The sequence below is a fragment of the Atractosteus spatula genome, chromosome 11 (genome assembly GCF_055471065.1).
Source record: "Atractosteus spatula isolate fAtrSpa1 chromosome 11, fAtrSpa1.hap1, whole genome shotgun sequence".
NCBI classification, from domain to species: domain Eukaryota; kingdom Metazoa; phylum Chordata; class Actinopteri; order Semionotiformes; family Lepisosteidae; genus Atractosteus; species Atractosteus spatula.
In genome coordinates, this window is record NC_142716.1 from 11,667,307 (window position 1) to 11,681,799 (window position 14,493).

General features: G+C 35.2%; 1 protein-coding gene across 2 annotated transcripts in view; it reads right to left on the minus strand.

Moving 5' to 3' along the window:
- Positions 1-372: 372 nt before the first annotated feature.
- nek7 (NIMA-related kinase 7) overlaps positions 373-14,493 on the minus strand; it is a 65,175-nt gene continuing 51,054 nt past the window's right edge. The window contains exons 9-10 of one of the 2 annotated variants that reach the window (XM_088927772.1): positions 7,853-7,966; positions 373-4,214 (exon numbers count right to left, since the gene is read on the minus strand). In XM_088927772.1, the coding sequence (XP_088783898.1) occupies positions 4,104-4,214; positions 7,853-7,966 (225 nt within the window). In that variant the 3' untranslated portion in view covers positions 373-4,103. The remainder of the gene's footprint in view (positions 4,215-7,852; positions 7,967-14,493) is intronic. The other variant, XM_088927773.1, reaches the window with a different exon arrangement.

The following is a 14,493-nucleotide window of genomic DNA, read 5'->3' on the forward strand; positions in this document are numbered from 1 at the left end:
TTACTAGAGCTATACTAAACTTATTCTTAAAAATTCCTATGGACTTACTGTAAAACAACTTGCCCACAATACGATAATCACCAATTTTTCATTTGATCAAATAAGGCAAAAACAAAATGATTATGCAATAACTTAAGTAAAAAAATGAGATGATGTATTGTTTAAAAACACATTGGAAATGGTGCTTCACATTACTTCCTTACTATAAGATTAGAACCATAGTACAAGGATTACATATATATATGCTTGTCAACGTGATCATATGTATAAATTTCTGCATTTACAGATCACAATACTTCTTTAAATGTAAAGACGCACACTGTTAACCTCAGAAACAAAGGCAGTTTCCTAATAAAAGAACTCTGAAAGCAATCAAGAGAAATTGAAAGATTTTATTTCTATACTGTCATTATACAGTATATGTCAACTAATCTTGACATGTTTAATTATGAAACCAATTTTGCAATACAAAGGAAACTAAAATAAAATGGAACTACAATGGTTTTGAGACAAAAAGCACTGAAACTAAAACTAAAAACTAGGCTTAAGTTTCCAAATAACATCCTTTGGTGTCACTGTTTTCTGATTTTGTAACTAAACAAAACACGTACAGGTGTGCAGTAAAATGCACAGGAAAATTCACGCATGTGGAAATGTGTACCTTGGTTCCACTGTCAACTTGGAATTTTGAGGTTGCTTTTGGAAAATGTATATACTTATAACAACAGCACATGAAACTAACATAACTTGTTTCAGTGTCTATATTTAAGCATAACAAAAATACATTACTTTTCAAGGCAACAGGTTAACAGGAATCAACACTGTTACAGTACTACCAAAACAAGAATAAAACAGAAAATAATGCATTGGTTACAACATATTACATTCAATTAGAATAATAAACATTTTAATACATTTATAACATTTTTACCTATTGTTGTTGTTAAAATAAATACCAAGATACATGTGGTATAATCACAGCAACACCTACAATTTGCAGACAATGGTGCTTTGCAGTAGCTGATCAGCAAAATATTAGCTAGAATGCAAGTACATAATGTTTTTTAAAGGGCTACTTTCAAGCATTAACCCCAGTCTAGTATTAGAACCCACAACTGTCTAATACATGTTCTGACAATACAGTATCAGCTAGAAAAGTAAGGCAACAGGCCAGAATGTCTTTGGATGGGGATGTACCAGATACAATAACATGAATCAGGCCTCTTATTTTTTTAAGAACCACAAAAGCTATAATAAATAGAAACTGTGTCATTTTAAGAGGCAACAATTAAAAAAAGGAAAAGTACCTACCGGTATTGTCCAGTAATAAATGAAGACTAATGTAAATTTGCTAATGGATTGCTGTTGAGAGCAATATCAACCACATAAAAGGTAGTCCGATATTTAATTCCAATGTTAATAATTCCTACTTTCCTTCTATTCTTTGCCCCAGAATGTAAATGAATATAACGAGCTACGCTCATTGAGACTACACGTGGAAATAATGGCAAAGAAACAGTACTAAATAAGAAAGTTACATGTGAAGATGTTAATGTTACGCTGATCTAAATTGTTATTTTTCTCATGTTCATTTTTATTTTATTCATACCTATTACCAACCAACTGTGCAAAGGCTTGTTACTGTGCTGAGTGTTGGAACATCTGTAATGCAGAACTACCTTTAGTTCCTACAAAAGAGATTTGCATTATTATTATGCATCTTCTTACATGACACTAAACCTGTGAATTACATCTCATGGAACACACTCACATAAGCATGCATGTGTTCAATTTCAGTTACAAAACCTGGGAATTCGGAGTGAGGATAATAAATTGCATAATTGCAATATTGCCATTATGCAGACGGAGAACCACGAAGAAGGTTGAAAAATAGCACAAGTACATTGAAATATTAGTGTTTCATGGAGCCTTTTTGTAAATCTAATATTACTTTCAAGTTCGATTTCCTAAATAATGTAATCCAATGTAGTTAACACTGTAATTTTAAAAGGAATCTGAATGACAGATAAACTAGTTTTTGTTATACCCAAATTAGATAAATGATCTGTGATAAACGTAAAAAACAATCACAATATGATATGAACTTCAGAAAATACTATCAAATGTTACATTACTTTCTTGTTTTTTGTTAGAAGATGTAAGACTGGATTTTTTCATTTTTCTGCAAAGAATTTAAAAGTCATTAACAAACGGGAGGTGCTAAACACTAAAGAACTGAATATATAATGAAGTCTGCTGTAGTCTAATGGAAGTAGTAGTATCTGCCTACATCTTTAAGGCTTAATAACCCTCAAAAATTTGGATATACTATAAGATTATTCGGTTTAAGATGCAGAACCAATACAATATTATAGGATGTTTTTGTTGAAAAGCAATCTCTACGTAGTTAATTAGTATCGAAGGGGACATTATTAATTTAAATTTGTAATCAGTCATTTTACAGCTGCTGGTAATTTAATGAGCTGTGATAATGTTCTTTCAGATGTTTCTAAAATCCCCAATCGTACATTAATTTAAGGTTTTCTGATGGAAGACTTATTGCAGCACCTACATCTAGAGCAGTTTTTCTTATTTTAAAACACCAGCGTTATATGTCTGTAGCAAGTACTGCCTTGCTATGGATTCAAAAACAAAAGGAAAGTAACTGTTAGCAAAAATTATCATATGACTACAAACAATCATACAGGAGAGCCCTCCAGAATTTTAATGTTAGCCAGATGTACCTAGGGCTAATGTGTTGTATAGACTTTTGTAAGGAATCGAATACTGAGTAGGTGAGAGGCTTATAGATAGCTAGCATCTTTTTTAACAGGGTTATAACCTCAGGGATCAGAAACCTGTAGCAAAAGTAAATCTCTTTTATTTAATAATTTAGGGTGAAAATGTTAAGGTTTGTCTACTCATACATTAAATTTCAGGAGTTTGTAACACGAAACAAGTTTCACAATAGGCAGAATTACAAAATTAGCAAAAATGAATAGTTTAAACTAAGAAACACAATCATGGAGGTAAAATCATGATGTTATACAATTACCCTTTTTAGGTAACATAACTGTAAGGCACCAAGGAACTAAAGGCCCATATGCCTTTAAAACAAGACTGTTTCAATTATTGGAGTAAAAAAAATCTATGCTTTTAAGGTATTTTTATTTTGCATTTCTTTATTTACTCATCATTAATTATATATGCTCAAAATACAGAAAGGCCTATGGGAAAACAATGTAAAATGATTAAGACAACAGCAATATCAGAATAGGTGCTCTACTTAATTAAATTAATCACTTCACTCTTGGCAAATGTTTTAATTCCAGGCTGGATGCATTTCAGGTTTGTAATTCATGCCTAAAACAAGTCCATAAACAAAGCCAAATTAGGAATCTGTTGCTTTTCTTAATATTTTACATCTATCATGTACAGATGACTTCATCGATAGCAGGTCAGATCAAAGATCCAATGAAAAACATGTTTTAAAAAAATATTAACTGGCAGAACATCGCCATTGAATTAATGCAGTACCAGATAAAAGTAGCTTCACACCACATCAGGATCCAGATTTATTTTTTAAAAAGTAGACAGTGTAATACTAAATCACAGCTATTGCAGATTTCTCTAAGGTAGGTAGACTTTGCATTTCTCATTAGGGTATTTAAATAAAACTGATGATCTCGACAAGTCAAACGAACAAAAAAAAACTCAGCAATAAATAGACATAAAAAAGCTTTTCCATACCTGCACAGGAATTTAAGATCCTTTACATGAGTAAGTCAGTACATGCAGGCTGTATGGTAATCTGGTTATGAAAATTAAAAGTGTGGTATTCAAACTCTAATAAATGTATATTCTCAATGATCTTATGATCGATTTAAGTAATGTCTGAATGGTTGAAAGGAAAAACTGCCTAAGAGCAACACCGGTTGCTTATCCTCTACAGCCTTCATTAAAGTAATGTTGTACTCAATGGAAATGAGATAATATATATTTGAAGGACTTGGTACGTCTCCATCAGTTCTCGCTTTGGGGAGTAGGTCGGATGCGGAAAAATATCAACTTTTCTGCTTTTTTCTTCATTCTTGATGAATGACTTAGCTGCCGAGTGTAATTGCCTGCATCCGTTTTGCTATGTCGTACACGTAGGTTATATCAGGTCGCTTCTCCGGATCGGGGTTGATACACATATCTACTAACTTTCTCAGCTGAAAGACAAAAAAAAGATGACAAAATGAGGCAAGTGATTTTTTTTTTTACTAGAGAACCACAAGTTCACCAGACACACACATGCATAAAAAGGTTATAACGTTCTTTTTAACCAGGTTACAAAAAATTATATTTCAGAATTTAAACAGCACATCGTCGCATTGACAATACAAAACATCCACATTTACTGTTTCATTTTTGAGCTGGTGCGTAAAAAAGTCAAGTTAGGAGTGTGATTCACTAACTTTACAAAATTGTGGGCCGTAAATCTGGCTTGTAACTCCTGATCTGCCCCATAGACAAGCAGATCTGCACCTGCCTCTCTCTCTCTCTCTCTGCATCCACCCCGTCTTCCCGTTTCCCCACAACCCCCAAAATTCACACTTAAATGCAGCAGGAATCTGAGTGGTGCAAGCCTGCAGGCAGGCTGACTTCAACGAACTACTAGTGGCATCATCATTAAAATCCTGCGCAAGGTCACCATGGCAACCGCCTGCTGAGGCTTCTCTGCTGCACTCGGCATCTCCTAATCAGCTAGCATGTGAAATGCAAATTCAGACAGTCTGAAAATTAGTCAAGAAGAATAGGGGATGAAGATGCAGATATGTGAAATATTCATGTGCTTCATGGCAGAGAAAAAAGTGTGAGGGAGGGGGAGATGTGTAAATGACACAACAAAGAACGGCAACTGACATTTTTTTGCCATCTTTCTGAATCATTGTTTACACCCCGACAGTACTTGCAGGCCCCTGCAATGGAAGCGATCCACAGAAAACCTCATCTGGCACAGAAGAAGAAAGCTGAAGTTAACAATGGCCAGTACATGGCACAGCAAATAAACTGAATCGTTTCCCTTTGGCTCTACAGAAAACTGTTTCAGTGTACCGTTTTTTTGTTACCCAGGTCATTTTTTACAGGAACTATATAGTTACAATATTTCTGAACTATTGCACGCCAACATTTAACTCTCAAATTTTAAAACCCTTTTCAAGATTAAACTACAGGTCTGTTTTATTTTTATTCCTACAGGTGGAGTAACTAATCCACAATAACAGAAACATTGTGTGTGGTAAACATGAAAGCCACACAAAGCATACTTTAAGAATGTCTTAAATGTCTTTAAGAATCATTTTATTGTCAGTACATGTTGGTTGACATTGCTATGGCCATTGAATCAGAGTCATTATCTGCCCTCAATGGATTAAAATAGAAAAAATTGCCCAGAAAGTTACAGATCTTAACCTTTGCCATATGTGTGTGAATGTATTTGTGGTAGGCATAGTCAATTCAGAATGCATACAGATCTAGTAAATACTTTAGTGGGAGCTTTTAAAGAATGTTTTCTGACAAGCTAATACATTAAAATTATCTTTAAATTCTGTTTGTCTACATCTGTTTTGAAGGCAGAGGGGCACACAGCTGTAGCGCCTAAGAAAAATTCAGACATTAAGAGACAAACTGACCCAAATGTGACTTCGAGCATCTCAAATGCACACTATGAAAGGGATGTATGATAACATGCAATGTATGGAAACATCAGATTGAATACTAAAAAAAAAAATGTGTATTTTATTTTAATAATAATAATACTAAACAGTGTGGTCCTGGGAAGAATTTAAAATGTCAAATAGAGAAATAATGAATACAACTTACAAAAGTATGAATGAAATTGTTTTTGTTTTGGAGAGGGAAGGGGGAGGGCAGATTTACATGTATGATATCCACACCAAGCATGTATCATTTAAAAGTATACTGCATTAGGTGAAGGAGGACATTAGCATTCATTAACCTGAAATAGTACCAGTATGAACACTTTTATTTATATTATGCAGTTAAAGAAAAAGAATACTATAAACTGCAAGCAAAGGTACAATAAGGATATTATAAATGCCAGGACAGAGATAGAGCACAATGCAATGGTGCCTGGAATATGTTTTTTTCCCCAATACTACAACAGCAAAAGTCGTAATCATTGAAGTATGGTCTCTCAGAGGCCATGAGAAACAAAATGATAAAATTAAGTGGCTGATTCAATTTTTTCCATTCAATTTTCAAGTTCAAGTTACCCAAGTGTTCTAATGTGGAAAAACTAACATAAATAAAAGATTTAAGATAATAATTTCACATTAATTTAGAAAAGGTAGGTCACGCCTGGAGTTCTTTAAACAACCAAAGATACAAATACAGCATATAATACAGTATTTAGATAGTTAGAAGGCTTCTGATTAAGTTCCCCATCAAAGACTAACTTAATTTGCAGGCAGTAGAGATTCAGGGTAATGCACGAATGTATACTGAGAACTCTTTAATGGATAGAAATCAGATTACAAATGGGTGGTGAATGCAAATTTGGGTGAAGCGAGTACCACAGGGATCTGCAATACTTTCTAATTTCTATCAGAGATCTTAATTCTGCTATAGTTATGAAACTAGTCAAAATCACAGACAATATCATCATTAGCAAACACTGCAGAAGCTGCAAAGGAAATTCAATCTTTTTATTCATGTGGATAACTAGGAAAACATCTGGCAGATGACATTTAATGGAGACTCAGAATGCAGGTAGTAAAAAAACTAAAGATGCAAGATGGGAAACTGAGCTTGAATAAGTAACTTATGAAAAGGATTCAGGTGTTTATGTTGACATTATTTAAAATATTCTACACGATGTGGGAAAGCAATTAAAAAGTAAAAAATACTAGCTAAAATAGTTAAAAGTATAGAATTTTAATCAAGGGATTATGTTAAAATGTGTACAATGCATAAATAACTCCTTATTTAGAATAGCATGCACAATTTTGGTTACCACATTATGGAAATGGATTGCTGCTCTGGAATCAGTCACTGAAAAACAACCAGTTACATATATACAGTTCATGTACTAAAAGAATAAAAGAACTGAATCTTGAGAACTGAACAGAGAACTCTATGAGATTAGGATTCAATTATTCAACATCTTCAGATGCATCTGAAAAGGTCAACCCAATGGACTTCTTCAAAATCAAGAACTATGAAAAAAGTGAAAACTACAGGGAAGTGCACTTGAAAAAGTAAGTGCAGTCTGTACACAAAGGACTGAGAGAGACAAAAAGCTACCAGTCTAGTTGTAGAAGCAGATTCCTTGGCTTCTTTCAAGAAAAAGCTTGATAAGATCCTCAAATCTCTAAGCTACAACAACAGCCAACAGCCAAAAAAACGATGTAGGTCAAATGGTATCCTCTCGTTTGTATCCTTTCTTACATTCTAATATATTCAAATAAAAACCAAAATGCTATTTTGAAACACTGAGGGTCAAGGACCCTGGCAAAATCCGCCCATTCTGCTGACAATACCTTGTAAGTCTTCTAAATTAGCTTGATATATAGAACTATCTCTTGGAGGTACTTAGCACATTGTACAAACTCAAAAGTTAATAGCATTTGGGATACTGGCTAGTTTATCCTAATTGGCCATTAATACCTCAAAATACAATTTGTTTCAAACAATACCCGGTTTACAATTTCAATTTTAAAGAATGATAAATCCATAATGTTTACAAGTGCTTCAGAAGATGGAACAGGCTCGTTTTGTTTGACTTCAACTTAGAGAAGTGTGGAGACTTTTCAACTTGTGGCCTTCAAGTAAGAAAAGATGGTACCTCTTCTGAGTAGTGATCGGAAGGGAGGGGTGGATAATCGCACTGTTCAATCTTTTTGCAGAGAGAGTAGAGATTCATCTTGTCTCCGTAAAAAGGGCTCTGCAGGGCAGCCATCTGAAAAACAAAACGGATATGAATCACAACAGGAAAGACTTCAACCAAAATACAATAGAGTCTCGATTATCCAACCTTCAAGATAACATCACTTTATTGGCCATATACAATTTCTTGTATTAGGAATTTGTCTTTTCACATACCCCAACTTGCTCTCCGTGAGACACACAGACAGGGAGAGAAGCTTGGGGTCAGAGCGCAGGGTCAGCCATTTATATGGCGCCCCTGGAGCAGTTGGGGTTAAGGGCCTTGCTCAGGGGCCCAACGGAGTAGGATTCCTCTGCCGGCCGCGGGATACAAACCGGCAACCTTCCAGCCACAGGCGCAGATCCAGCCACAGAGCCACTGCACCGCCAGAAACATATGTCATAGTTGGCAGGATACAAACCTGCGCGAGGAGACCCCAATGGATTTCTAGTCCATCGCCTTAACCACTCGGCCACGACTACTTCAATTATCCGACATTCCGTTTTATCCTACATAGCCACTCAACATGCTATATACTGTATGCGTGCGTGAAAGAAAGTAGTTCTTTCAATCAGAATCAGTCACAGCGAAGGGGTCAAGGCTCTCGAAGCGGCACTAGTTTACGTTGATCAACAAGAGGAGGCAACTGCTACTGATGTCATGTTACTAAGATGCTAGCGAGACCGTGCCGCAAGGAAGAGAAGCACATATGGGGCAAATGTATTCCAATCACTCATTTTTTAAAATAATAACTAACAATAGTTCTATACTCTATTATTTTAGTATGACAGTAGATTAATAAACCAGATTTCATACTTATACTGTACTTCCATTAATCTATGATTTTTCTACTCAGTTTCTGCATTATCCAACATTCACGATTATCCAACATACTATTTTTGCATCCTGTTTAGGTTGGATAATCGGGACTCTACTGTAAAAGAATTAATAATTGAAAGCAATAACAGGATACAACAACATCAAGACAATATCAGATCTGTTCATACACAAAGTATGCTACACAGAAATGCAAAATCAGAATCTTTCTAAGATTTGCCATAGGTAACTGTTCTGTCAAATGTTATGTCTGAGAAAAGGGAATGTGATCTTATCCATGTTGCAGCGCAACAGTCTACTGTTTGTCAATTAATTTGTTATTTCTCCAGCTAGCAGCTCTCTCCCTGATCTCCCTGATGACTTATCTTACTTGCAGGTTTTGCAGAATAACAAGGCACATAAAAGGTAGTTTCAAGCAATCAAATTAAATTGTGAATAATTTTCTGTTGGCAAGATTTACCTGGCTATTACAATGCATTTTTTAGACTTTTTTCTAAGGATTGTTAAAGCAGAGAAAGGTGTTCTCTCACAAACCAAACATTTAACAAGTGATTCTGAGTAGGCAACAACTCAAACAGTTCCTCTCACACCGTTTGGTGCTTTATATTCCAAAAAGAACTGCCAAAAAGCAGCACAAGTGATTTACTCCTAAATTGACTCCTAAATTGGCCCCATCAATTAAATTTCATATTAAATCAGGAAAGGCTAGAAATAGAAGAAATATATAATGAAAGATACTCAAAAAGCACACTGGGAAAAATCTGTTTGGAGAAAAGTTTGTAATGTGTGGACTAAGATTGGAATAAAAATCACACTCCCTGGTACAAGTGTTAAGGTCTTTTCACATCAAATTCATCACATAGAAGTGTGGACGCTGATGTTTGTTCATGCATCAAGTTGCTTTCACACCAAATGCGTCAAAGCATTGGGATGCAAAGGAAAGCTCAACCAGTCTTATGAACCAATTAAGATAAAGATACTGAAACATGTATTTACAGAGGAAAGAATTAACCTTGGTGTCAATTTCATTCCAGATGTTCTCCTTTCACACAACATCTTTGCAATTTGCTAGTTTTTAATCAACCAGCTGAAGTTATTTGATGGTCTGATCAATCACAAATTGTGAATTTATTTACAAAGCCAGGTTGTTAGAGATATCAATTGCCAAGTACAGATTTTAGGAGTGATTGAAAGAGCAATATTATGATTGGATATGAAGATGAGTTTATATTTTATGCACATCAAAAATGGGAAGATAATGTAACTCTAAAAAACGTTTGTCAAATCAAGTATGTAAACTCACGAGAGAACAGTTTTGGAAGAACAAGTCACCTGTATCTGATTAAGCTATCTTCAAAATAAAACAAACAGGGACATTCACTATGTTTAATTCTACTATGACCAAGCTTCCCTTATACATTTCTATTACTGCAATACGTCTGAGACACATTTAAGATATTTTGTGTTTTTCATGTTTGTGGTTTGTTCCATTCTTGAACCCTACCCCCAACTCATGAAACTCATTTTCTCAGGATATACTGTATAAATGGTTTCAAGAATTCACAGCCTTTGAAATCAGGGTGCTGACAGTACACTTTATCTACTCAGTTCACCTTTGTACTAAATATCTGTTCTCCTACACAAGCAGTCACTGCCTATCTTAACAGAAAAGAAATCCATGAGATTTTAATGAGCAAGTCACTTTGCGACTGCAGTTTCACCCACAGCTACTACCATGCACTCTTGTAATTACTTGTGCGATATCTGATCTTCATTATAACCAATGCAGAAAGGCTGTGGTGTCATTGTTAGTATACAGTATCACTGGCACCATAATAATTCTCAACCCATTCTGCAGAATGTCAGCTGTAGAAAAGCAGTTTGTGTTTTATGGTCAAGATGCACGTTTAAAATAAAAACTTTAGAAAAACAATCAGAACAGTGAAATCAAAAGACTCTTTCAATAGTGAATTTAACTTTTCAATTTGTTTTTACAATTACATGTAAAGTTTAACATATTAAAGTGCAATGCTCAGCTGAAACCTTACCACACTTTAGGTTAAACAGATATCCAGCAATATGCGTATGGTACAGTATGTGTACAGTTGCACAGTAAATGAAATCAGCCACTACTTTGTTAAAGATGCAAACACCACAAGGTCTAACCAGTATAGTTTTACTGCTGATAAACAAGGCGTTTTTATCGCTTAGCAGTTTACAGCTTAGAACCAAAACTAAACTCTACAGCACAAAACTGTTCTTTGCATCAAGATGAAAGCATTAAAAACATTTGAAAACACCCCAGGTTTCACCCATACATGCTCTGACTTCACCCAAACATTTTCTTTCAAGATTGAGAAACACAGTTCACTTACTAGACATGTTTTGCCATGCTGAATTACAAAAATGAGTAAGTTATTTTCAGACAGAATATAAAATACTGTAGCAAGAATTCCATTAATTAATATGAAATGCACAATAAAATTAGGTTCTTCAGCCAGCTTAAACTAGCATAATACGCACCATCAGACTGCTTTCAACTGCAGCCGAGAAATGTTTTCCAAAACTTCAAAGGTAAAACAAAAAATCTTTAAACTTCATTAAAAAAAACAAACATCAGAAAGTCAAAAAAGAAAAAAGCCCTATAAGCCACATTCTGCTATATTAAGTAAAAGAATCAAACATTGTAAAACTTAGAAAACCGAACTGAAACTTTTCAAGAAAAGTTTATCCTCATTGCAGACTGAAAAGTAAAATAAATGACAGCTTCAGCAAATTGTGCCCTAAAAATGTAAAAGACTTAATCGGAACAAAACAGGACATTTTTGCAATTCTAAGATGCTAAAAGAAGGAAGATACACAAATTTAAACCGTGTAATACCTCTTGGAAAACTGCCTATTAGACTGAAACTCTCCAAAGTCACTCCAAAGGCACAAAGTGAGTATATATGGAATAGTAAAAGTAGAAAACTAAGCCTGAAAACTATACAGCAAAAAATACTGTACATATCACAATATTTTAATTACTGATTATATGATATATATACTGAGGTATATATTTGTACTGGTAACATTAATGTAACTAGGTTGCAGAAGAACTCATTATGTGATGCCTTTTAAATGCTCTTCTTAGGGGTGAGGAATATATACTGTATATCTCAAAATAGTCATAAGGAATAATCAATAAGAATTTCCTTTCGATTTTTCAGCCAGTCAGTGACAAACATTGAAACTGTCACTACCCAGTGACGGTGTTATAAAGGGGCCAAGATACACAGTTATTTGTTGGAGCAAAACCTTTCCACTGGCTTTTTAAAATTAAGTTATAATTGAGTGTAAGGCAGTTTTTTACAGCTACACTGTGTTATGCAAGCCTCAGGAAATGTGGTTCATCAAAAATAAAGCTGAGCACCCTAAACACTAAGGTTAACAAAGCCAGGTAACAGCTTCTTACCTCACAGACCATTACTGCAGATATCACTCTTTCCTGCAAACAGTCATCAGGGGAACTAAAATGGCACTCTGATGCACAACTCCACGCACGGGGGGGGTTTATTGTGGGCAGCCTCAGGGACTCTATGAAGACTAATCTTTTTTCTGATGTTAAAGCTGTCTGTGCCACTCTGGGGACCATCATCAGCAGACAATGTAAGATATCCTCTAGTCTAGTCTAGATACTCTAGCTAGGATGAGAGAGTAGTTGAATGAGATAAGCCAGTTTAAATCTTGTCTGGTCATAAATTTGGATTGAAGGTCCAGTTGTTTTGAATTGTTGGTCTACCAACTGCAGCTTTATTACCAACATGCTAAACACCCTAAAAGTATGCACATACTAAGCCTAAAACCAAATTAGCTTCTTTAGAAACTAAGGAGGACAATAATAATGTATGACTTTTATTCACATCACAACCATTCTGAAGCTAGCAGAGTTCAAAGTACTCTTAATCCCACCGAAAGTGCCTCAGCTAACTCCTAAACAAGCTGTAGCTTCAGATGAACCTGGTGAGTTATATTCAAGTTATAGTAGTTATAATATAACTGTGCAGGAGTTAAAAGTAGCAGCTTGTATTTTTTAGAAGCATTAATCGCCTGGTTTTGCAAGTTTTCCAATCATATTTAACTATATTCTGATGATACTTTTTTGTTTCTACGTAATATTTCCAGTTCAGACACCCATATTTCAAATTTAAATACTCAAAGGTGAACTTTGGCAGGCTTTCTGGTTGTAAAATAAGTCCTTATGCTTACGCCCTACTGTTAGAACAACCCCTCTTGTTCCCATTATTCTTACTCAGTTGCAGCCCTCAGGATTTATCTATTTTGGTATTAAGATTTGCCCTAATTTCCATGAGAATTAAAATTAATCAAGGTGCTGAATAAAACTAAAGCATATTTGATTAGATAGGTCATTTTTGTTGGTTACATCATATACAGAAGGGTGTTCAGGAAAAAAAAAACTTTTTCATGGTCTCTCTTGACAACCTTAATCCAAAACCTTTGGTGGCCTGGCTGTATCTTAAATATTATACCTTGCCTTTTCATTTGTGAGTGTTAAAGACAACAGAAGCACAGCTAGATTTTACTCCTATAAAAACTATGTCAATATCATCAGGTGCTTTCTCTTGTCTTAAAAATGTATTTCATTAGCCCCCTTTTTCTTCTCACCCGCGAGTCCATATGTTGTGCTTGCTCTTCATCTGTGGCATTTCATTTTAAAATGAACCATTTCTTAATAAGGTATTTCTCGCTGAAAGTTTCACAAATCGCCGATAAGGAATATTCCACTATCTCAATAAATCTACTGTGCGATGCAGCACCCAGTAGATGAACCTATGCATTGCACACAACACAAGGAGAGCTGGAAAAGGTGCTCAGTAACATCATTAAAACGTGTAGGTACCGCTCGGCTCAAACTTTATTCTAAAAATGCATTATTTTAATTGCAGCTTTACAGTGTGCTTCTTGGGGACAATATATTACGTGGAACCTAATTAGCTGTATGCATCTGCCAGAGATGCTTATTAGAACTGTACAGTCTTCTGCTGATCAAACAAAAAAGGACAGGAAACATTATAGATGTTACCCATCCAGGAGATTCAAAACATATATTTGAGGTATTAATAAAAAGCAATGCAGACCCAATGCAGTTATCGGAGCACCTGTTTTAAAAAAAAATCTTATTTGGCACATTAATTATTAAACGTGGCACAATACCAAGTAAAACAAAGTTGGAAATATCCTCCTTGGAAAAACCAGTTGAGAATCAGGATAGTGATCTTGAGAAGTGTTGTAACACATTATGAAACCTATGGTGGCACACCTTCAAATATTTGTGCATACTCTAAACTCACCTAGAAAGGAAATGCCTTCAAAACATTTTTAAAGAGCTGTGGGCTCTTCACTTTAGAGATGTATTGATGTTAGGCTCGGCAACAGCCGCATCGCAGGAATTATGTCTAAGAGCTACTGAATCCCTCAAGCGCATCAATGTGAACACTGCATGGAGAGCACCACTGCCCCAGAGTCACTCACCCTTTTCTACATGTGCTAATAATTCTGATTTTGAAAGGACAATGTGTACAATCCCCAGACAGGCAGAGCGTATGTGAAACACGCTAGCCCATCGTGCGCTACTCGCTGAGCTTCAACAGGGACAGGACAGGCTGAAAATGGCTCTCATCTGTCTGGTGAAAATGCACTGTTAACTCTTACTCCACCAACAC